Source organism: Varroa destructor, unplaced genomic scaffold (assembly GCF_002443255.2).
Source record: "Varroa destructor unplaced genomic scaffold, Vdes_3.0 BEIS01000003.1, whole genome shotgun sequence".
NCBI classification, from domain to species: Eukaryota; Metazoa; Arthropoda; class Arachnida; order Mesostigmata; family Varroidae; genus Varroa; species Varroa destructor.
This window is the reverse complement of record NW_019211456.1, coordinates 462,447-472,068: the sequence shown is the minus strand read 5'-3', so window position 1 is coordinate 472,068 and position 9,622 is coordinate 462,447. Positions and strand designations below refer to the sequence as shown.

Below are 9,622 nucleotides of genomic sequence, written 5' to 3'. Positions count from 1 at the left end.
ATTCAAGAAATGGACCATGTTTGGTTTATAATCTAGGAGGTGTAAATATTACTGTTTGAAATGTGAGATTGGACAAGAGTCGCTTTTTATGTCAAATCGAACTTCACTTCCTACTTTTCATTGTCATTTTTCATTGGTAATGAAATGTTATTATTACGTTTCTGTGCATTTGTGAAATTCGACAGAGAATGGCTTGAGCATTATAGTAATCTGCAGTTTGTGAGTTATATACTGCACAGAATACATATATATTTTGTGCTTGAAGTAATCTGTCTGAAATTAGTCGTGTTTGTTTTAATAACGAAACATGTTCTGGACTTCGGTTTACGCAAGCACCACTCTATTAAGCACTATCCTCTCTCGTTGTCTAGGACATAACAATATGTTCTACTCCTTGAAAAGAAATAGGTACTGCTATCGTGCACTCGATAGTAGCTTAAGCTGAATTCTCTTTCCCACAGGAACACAAACTAACTTTGAAATAATATCAGGTAATGCCAATACAGCATTAATCAATAAGTACATTTATTTGAGCTGAAATATTAAACCAAATAATTTACTTGTTTTAACGTACCTATTATTACGTCAGCCATTGGAATCGAATCCATAAGTACTGTTTTCAGCGGGAGTTCAAATATCGGTCAACAGAATGAGCTTGGGTTCCGGTTCGTCTGCGGTAAGTCGTCTTTAAAAACTCTGAATTTGTGTTCATCATTTTTTTTTATTTTATCAAAAGTAAAGAGACGCATATCGATATTCCATGTACGAATATATTTAATTAAAGTTCATTACTTTGTTTATACGGTGATCGTATTTTTTCGTATAGGTAAACTCGAATTGACAACCTTATTGATGGGTCTGACGATATTACGTTGTCTAGAAACTCGGGATCTGTAGTGAAGGTCAGACGATGAACGTTATGGAATACTGAATTAAATACTTTATGGATTTACATTTGGTAGACAAGAAATCATTCTTTTTTTTTTGGTTTACAGATTATCGACTTGAAGGCTGAACTTTTGCGTAAGCGAAACCAAGCTGAGGCGAAAAGTCGCCAAAATGCTGAAAAGGTCTGGTTGGGTGTATTATATAACTGAAATTCTGGACACTATTTTGTTTCTGTGGTCCCCTTTTCGCTTGCGACGAAGAGTCAAATAACTCAAGTGAGGAGCCACATAAATTACTTTATTATAGGTTTTTCCTTTTTAATATTAATCCTTTTAATTAAAATAAATATGTTTTTACTATTAATCTGTTCGCTGGAGCTGTGTATTTGAGCCCCGTTAGAACGTGTTGTTTTACGAGAAAAAAGAGTCGTTACGTCAATATGCAATACATTTGTTCAGTCTTATAGTCTTTAATTACGGCCATATTATTAGACGAATCGTGTTTCAAAGCTGTTAAGGCGCATGAATTCATGTATTATAAACGAATCATTATATTGAGTCTTCATTGACATCCGTAATTTCACGCACATCTAAGATGTAACTACAGAGTTGTGCTAAAAGGACGAAAAAAAATTTAAAGCTAGAATTTGCTAGAAGTAGAGGTCATTTCTAAATAATGAAATTATTTCTGAGGACAAGACCGTAAAAAGCAAGATCAATTAGAAACAGTTTTTTCAGCGAGCAACGGACAAGTGAGACACGACTCTCTATCGGGATAGTTTTTCGCAGGCATCTCATTTCCTTTTAAAAAAAAAATATAGATTTTAGTTGAGATATTTTATCCAACCTACCATTGGTTCGAACCCTGAACTGTTAGGTTCTCTTTTATTGTGTACCGCATGGAGTTAACTTTGAAGGCTATGAAAAAATATTCCATTCACTAGACAGTGTAAAAATGTATACAAGCCAAAATTTCAGGAGCATAAGTGACGATTAATAATAAACGGCACAGCATTTAGTATCTGTCATTAGGGATATGTGAAATATCGGCATGGATTTATTTGGTCATTTAAGTACAATAGTCATTCCAACCATGTTATTATGATGTAAGATATCGGAGAATACAGTTCGTAAAGGGGGGTTTCGCGTAGAACAGCGAGTTCCGAAGGAGAAGAAGAGCAAGACAAAAATTACTGATCCTCCACCCCTAGAAGATGATATCGACAGCGAGGAAGAGAATGCGCTGAGGGAATCAAGGCAAGTGATATTTTTAATTTGTTCTTTATCTTAAACGAAGTCTGTCAGTTATATCTGTGGATGTAATATATATATATATCAAAAATAGGATATTTGAGCTTAAAAGGTCGAATTTCATACATTTATCGGCATGGTATTGACAACATAGGTACCACGCGCGCCGTGTAACTTTTGCGTCATGCACACCAAGTGACGAAACCTATGGGCAACAAATCTGATTATTGAATATCTCTTAATTCGTTGAGTGTTTGAGCGCGTCCGCTTCTCCATGGTCACTACAGGGATCCTATAGAATGCGGGATTTATTTCTAGCGCTTTCTGTGCATATATTGCAGTAAAGGCGTGATAAGCTAGCACTTGGGAAAAAGGATTAGAGAATTATTTATAAAGTTCCACGGAAACGGCGAAGTTTTTGTCATTAGGTACACTGAGCGATTTTAGATTGACGAACGCAGTCCCAGAACCAACCTTAAGAGCGCTTCCTTGATTTTATTCAGTCCTGTAAGATATTGGAGGATTAGTTTCTTATTTAGATTATTGGTATTCCGTATGAGACGCTCGTTGCGATACTTAAAACAAATAATTTAACCGCAATTATGAAAGAAAACTTCTGCGGCTTTTCGATAATACTTGCAACTAGCGTCACTTTTTGAAGCCTCTCTGCGACATAATCTGCGAACGAATTGTCTGTTGACGTCACGACCAGTCCAAAGTACACGAACGACTTGAAAAATTCGCAATGTTTTTTATCGAAATTAAAAAAATCGTTAGAAGCGAGCGTCCCTCTTTTTCTGAGCTTCATAACTTTGACCTTGGTTTTGTGAGTTACGCTTTCCGATCTCGGTAATGTTGTCATTTAAAATAACGGGCACTAAAATAATCTGCTTCGAGATATTTTGAAGTTTAAATGTCGCTTTTGTCAAATTTGTGAAGGCAGATTTCCGGTGAGGACAGGAAAAACAATGGAATTAAGTTATCCCTTATAACAAAACCTTTGCTTTATTCTACTTCGTTTTACGGCACTGTTGAGAGCGATTCCATTTTTTTTCTAAAAATTAGCTGCCTAATTTCTGTATTAGCTATATATCGTTTTACTACAATAAGTATACAATGCGTTAGTACAATGCTTTATCTGCGTGTTCCGGCAGGCGCCGCTTAGAGGAAAAGGCGCACAGGTACGAGGCAATGAAGTCTTCTGCGATCGTTGATCCTTGGTCCTTATATGCAGGCGAACAAAACGACGATGCTACACTTGTTGATTTCGGAGCCAAAGTAAGATTGAATATTCTAGAGGCGTCGAATCAACATCAACTTGAAAAGGGCCGAAAAGAGGCGGTACGGGATTCAGATGACGCCGACAGTTCCGGCGACGACGATGATGAATGGTGCGTTAGTGCGCGGTTGACATTATACGTATTGCCAATGCAGACGTATTATTCAGTTGTTTTCCTTAGGTAAAGATCCATGTTATAAAAACATGACTGGAATTTTTTCTATAGCTTACCATTGCGCCCACGGCTGCAGCTAGTGTTAATTTTTTTCTAAACCTTTTTGACACTAGAAGAAAGTTAAAACAGAGCATTAGTCGAAAATACTGTTTCCCGTAAACAGAGATATCTGTTCAAGGTAAATTTTTTTTAATCACGAGAAAACTGCGACGGTATATAATCGCAGAGTAACAGACGAGTTTTCTAACGGAACAAGACGTTTAAGTACCAGCAAACAGAACATTAGAAACACATGAGGCGACAACCAAAAACTGACGTTATTCTCCATCAATCTAATGATTACAGGACAACGTTTACGGATTCGCTCGGACGAACTCGAAAATGCTTGAAGACGGAGCTTACCATTTTTTTACGTGAAGATGAACGTTTAAGGAAAAGCCTTGAGAAAAGTCATTCGAATGAGGTTAGCCATTAGGAAACTTACATTATATACAAACACGGTCGAATGTAGTCCAATTTATTGGCTACTTAATAAATACCTGTATATACATGTGTAAATTAATGTGTGTATAGAGGGACACTGTATCGTATTTTGCTCCCAGTACAGACTTATATCTGAATGAATTATAACATTATGACTAAATTGGCAGGCCATCGGAAGCATTCCACTACCGGTGCCAACCGGCGAAGGTGTTGATAGTGAAGCTGGCATTAAAATATCAAAACCTATGAATGCCGTTGAAGACCTCGAAAAAGAAAAAAGGTTGCGTCAATGGGCCCAGGTGGAACAAGAAAACGCTGCAAAGGAACGTATACATTACCGAGATGTACTCTTTAATGAAGTGCGCGAACATGGTCAGGTAAGAAAAGCTGCAGCCGCAAGTGTTTTTTTATGAGCCTGACCATTAATTCAAACTGAAATTCAAAGTAAGTTTTCATTTAAATTTTGCATTAAAGGCAACCCATGTCAGACCAAGATGGGTTCAAGATAGCTACTGACCTGTCCCGGCCTATTTTAGATTGGCCTTAGTTATTGCACATTTAGATGCTTCAATCTAATGCCGAAAAACATTTGTTTATCGCTCTGGGACAATATTTACATTTATTTTTCTTTAAAGGTCCATTTCGAGTTTTCGCGTAACGAGGCAGAGCGTTCTGAGCAACTAAAGATACTTGATGGATTACGTGAGGAATCAATACAGAATCAGAAAGCTGCGCAGGAAGTGAAAAAAAGAAAGCAAGCTATTCTTCAACAGCGACTTAATAGAATACGAGAGAGAAAGGTATTGTGCTTTAAGTTACGTTCTTGCAAAAGATAGCACTAGGTTGATCAACTAGATGCTACTTAGCTAGGTTTCTAAAGAGTAAATTAAATTAGAAAGTATTACACAACTATTTTGACTAACCAAACGTAGATGGGTGAACAAATTTCATATTGTGCGATTTTATTAAGAGTGGACTAAGATAAGTAATACCATTCAGCAAATTCGACGGACTCGTTCACTATCAGGGACCTACATAGTGTAGGTTAGCGATTTTTCGATATAGAGGTGGTAGAAACCTGCTGTATAGTTTGTTTTGTAAAAACTTTAGGTTACTTTGAAACGTAAGTTCTTGCAGTATTTGTTTATGCCTGGTTAATAGTCAAGATGTGTTGTATACGGTTAGAAAGCTCTATTCTGCTCTACTGTATTTAAAGTAAAAATTAAATGCTGACCATTAATAGGTAATAAAGCGGGAAAAGAAGTATCAAATAAAAAAACCTCCGTCCGACAGCACTGATCAAACCGGCTAGAAAGTGTATTTTGGGTAGTTTTTCTGGCTTAAATAGCAGTAAATGAGAATACATATGTCTAATGATCATTCTTCACGCTCGTGAGACTCACTTAGAGGATCTACTAGCTTGAACATTGCAATTTGAATTTCCTGTTCGTGCTGAGGTAGCAGGGTTAGCTTTGCAAATGCGTTGGGTTTTGAGATATACTTTTCTCATGTTTTGCTAAACTTTTTTTCCTTAAATATCTCGAAAACTTGCTTAATAGGACAGTTGTGTATCCAATACAATATGTAAAAGTACGCAAAATTGGCACAGTTTTGATTGAAAAGTATAATATTTTCTTTAAATATGATATCTGAAATAATGCTACGCAGTATCAAAAATATAATTGGTGACCATGGATAACGTGAGTACGGACTGCGTTTGAAGGAGCCAGCGTATCTACACAATCAATGGCCACAAGAATTGGTATTTGTGTTACATATGCAGGTTTTTCTAAAGATGAAAATCACCAGAAAAGGTGTTTTAGTTCTAGGAAAGAGGAGAGTTCTAAATCGAAGTGAATCTGGATATATGGAGTTACTTATTTTAAGACACCGTTACCAGAAAGATAAAATTTGAACGAAAACTCACTTATGAATAGATAGCCTTCATAAAGATACATAAGTCCTATATCGAACATGTTCTCATAGGAATTATTGTTTGCGGAATATCCGATAGGACGTGGCTCTAACCAAACTAAAAATAATACATCTTAATAAATATTGATTTACGAGAGTAATAACGTTAGCCTGCTACCACTAATAGTAGAGCTATCTACAAATAATAATAAATCTACAAATAAGCTTAATCAAGCTGCAATGTCCAAATTAACCTGAAGTTCGTTTCATGATCTTTGATTGTGACATTTTAAAGGGATTACCTCCGGGCGACTTGGACGAGCCGGATATCATTACCGGTGCTAAGGCTGAAATCATCGGCGCGAAGGTAAGCTTTTTTCCGCATATTCTTTACTGCATACTCAAGGCGAACACGCCTTTCTTAAACGTAAAAATATGCCCTGTGCAACAGTAGGCAACAGTTCGGTACATACATGCGTAATATTTTTTTAAAATTTGCACATATTATTCTGATGTCTTATTTGATATTATATTAAGCCTAATTTGTATTAGATTATAATAACAATGATGAAATCATTTGCACCACTCGTTCTGAAAAATACGGAAACGTTTTCATCTTTACATTACAAAAATTTTATATTTAAAGGCAAGAAACTTGATGAAATGATTTATTAGTTTAGCATTTTAGCTGTTTTAAATGAATACATTTTATTGATAAGTCTAATTTAGTAGATGACATCCAAGCCTTGAAATCGAATCGTTGAAATAGCTTAAACGTGTATTTAGAAGATGATGGTGTGCCTAGTAACACTATTTCACATAAGGCCATTAGCAAACTATCAAATCAATCAACTGTTAAAATGTATAAATCAAGATGTGAAGATGTGAAAGACCGAAGGCCCTATAAACGATGTTTTACAAATAGAAACGAGTACTCACTCTATATGTTCCCTGACAGGAAATCGTTACGCTTTACGATAATACCTGCATTAATAAATGAGCATGTTTTTATTTATAGGTATATAATTATTAGCCACATCATAGACTTGTGCATTTTACTCGTCATTTTTTAGATGTATTTTTCAGTACAGGTCCTTCATCAGTATATTCACGCTGCGTTAGTTTGCTATTACGAATGAAGGACATAGTTATTGGTTTCTATATATATACAGTTATTCTTTTTATTGCCATATTTATGAAAAATACAGCATTCTATATGGTTGGCTTTGCTTGTGGGCCGAATGGCTAGCTCTAAAATAAGTACCAATTTGGAAAAAAGATCGTTAACTACCTCAGCTCGTAGAGGTAGCTATGTAATAGGGTAGAGAAGCTGCTTTAAGTTAAACGAGAAGGACATAGTATAATTGAATTTACGTGCGCAACTTGTGCGTGTCATAATGTCGGAAGTTCTGGCTAGCACATTTTTACGTGCTCGCGTATCTTGTTTGTTGTTTCATTATTTGACTTCCTTCAATCAAACAAGGTAGAACATCGGAAATCTTGATAGCTCCACCAGTAAAGGAATATTGACGGTGACATATTCCAACGTTACTTAATTGACGATTTATATTTTAGGATGAACGTCGTCAACCATCGCTTGCAGCTACCTCCACAGCTTCACCCGCACCCGTGCGTCCGTGGGACGAAGGCAAAGAGCTTCACGGGGTTCCGATCAGTAAGTGTCGAGGTATGATATTATATATTAAAAAGTAAGCACCTTAAAGCCAAGATAGGGAAGCACTGATGTAACAGCTCTAGCTTACCGTCAGACTCGTTTTACCACTGTTTAACCCTCGTACAACGGCAAGCGATAATGCTTTAAAAATATGTGAAAAAACAAACGGATAAGCATTGGCAATTTCTGCAAAAAGATCCTATGGCTTTTTTGTTTTTGGAAATAATAATTAATTCTCATTTATATTTGTTAGCAATATAAAGGCTGATGAAGTATTTAGATGCTCATATATATCGAAAACCTGCAGAACGCTCTTGTAACCTATGAATTGCTAGCCAGTGATAGAAACCTCCATTGATACATAGCTTACCCTACACGTTAGTTTTAATATTATTAACTCTGATAACTAGATTAAGATTATGATCTTTCAGGACTGTCAACAGGAAGGAAACGAAATAGATTTGGTTACGAGGATTACATAGAAAGCTGCCGCCAAGAAAGAATACCAGAATTTGCGCCTCCCATGATCTACAGCGAAGCTAGACAACAAACTCAGGCAAACGGGCCGGTCAGGATAAGCGGTAGTTCTTCAGGGATTGCAGAAATTCATAAACAGCAAAGAGAACCTACCAAAGTAGACCTTGATGAATTTCTCAAGGTAATGAGGAATCTATCGTAGAATACACGCAAGATCAGTTTCGGCACAATTCATTTTATATTTAAAGGCAGAATCCTTCAATATAAAACCTGCACCTCGAAGCGAACTACTGTGGCCTGTCATGCAGTTCGTACAAAAAAATGAAAATGAATGCGATTCGGGAAGACATATCCTACCATGGTCGAATGTCAAGTGATCCGCTTATTTATTTCCGTGGCCAGAAAAGAATTCACATAATATCTTTTTTGCAATTGTTATTGTGAATGCTGCTGGAAAATTTCTTTCCTTTGAAGAAGCAAACACTAGCAGTCATATCAGGTAGTTTTCACTATGAAACAACTGTACTCGTTTGTAAAGTATATATCTGTATATTTTTTTTGATCAACAACAAAATCAGTCTTGATATTCAAAACAATAAAGGATAACACAAAATAAGCAACAAAATATACCTGATCAGTGCAAAGCGTTTGCAATCTGTATATTTTGTCAACAAAAAACCTCCACAGTGAAGGGTTCGTATGCAAATCGTAAGTTGACAAGGGATCTTCTTAAAGTGAAGGACGACGCGGAAAACACAGAAGCGAAAAACATAACCTGAAGCCCACTGAAGATGCCAACGCGAGTGACACAAAGAATATGAGCTACAGAGAACCTTGATGAGGACGGGGCAGATGTCTCCTTGAAACGGAGACAAGCCAGAGGAACCGCGTGGAGGATGCTCAGTACAAAACCGGGCGCGCACATCCCATGGACTCTCCGGTGGCAACATCCTGCAAAATCAAAATCACACAAAGCCTCCTATAGGCACTAAGATTTGCAATGAAAATTGAATTATTTAACACCTCCATTTACACAAATAGGAGTTCATTGCACAGAAAAAAGTACAAGTGCAAAACAGGGAGAAATGTAGGTGTTTATTTCTTGCATGAGATTTACAAGACTTGCTCATTTCAGCATTCAATTTACCAAATATATATTTAATATACTAGATCTCGTGCAAGGTGGACAAGATTTGCTATAATATGAATACTATAAATTGTTAATCAGTCTAAGGGTGTACACGGGATCAAAATATAGAATGATATGAAGATGGCAAAATTTACGTCATAATAACGAATAAAATGTTAGGAGAAGATTACACATACATTATTACAGCCAATACTCTAATGGTAAACGCTGCTTACGCTGCTTTCGATAAGGAACTTTTTTTCGATAAGGCTTGCAGGGATTTCAAAAAGCTTTTATGATATGTATAATATTTGCAAATATTTAAATTAACTAAAACAAACATTTTCTTGTC

General features: G+C 36.3%; 1 protein-coding gene across 5 annotated transcripts; it reads left to right on the top strand.

The window, feature by feature from the left end:
- Window positions 1–9,622, top strand: LOC111247776 (coiled-coil domain-containing protein 174). Of its 5 annotated transcripts, none has more exons than XM_022799116.2 (11): window positions 1–136; window positions 590–676; window positions 996–1,070; window positions 1,999–2,144; window positions 3,293–3,529; window positions 3,938–4,055; window positions 4,243–4,452; window positions 4,711–4,875; window positions 6,285–6,356; window positions 7,565–7,664; window positions 8,096–9,622. In XM_022799116.2, the coding sequence occupies exons 2-11, from the start codon at window positions 650–652 to the stop codon at window positions 8,341–8,343; spliced, it is 1,398 nt and encodes a 465-aa protein (XP_022654851.1). In that variant the 5' UTR covers window positions 1–136; window positions 590–649; the 3' UTR covers window positions 8,344–9,622. The 5 variants fall into 5 exon arrangements, with proteins under 5 accessions (XP_022654851.1, XP_022654847.1, XP_022654850.1 ...); XM_022799112.2 differs by having other exon boundaries at window positions 7,565–7,676; XM_022799115.2 differs by having other exon boundaries at window positions 19–136; window positions 624–676; window positions 7,565–7,676.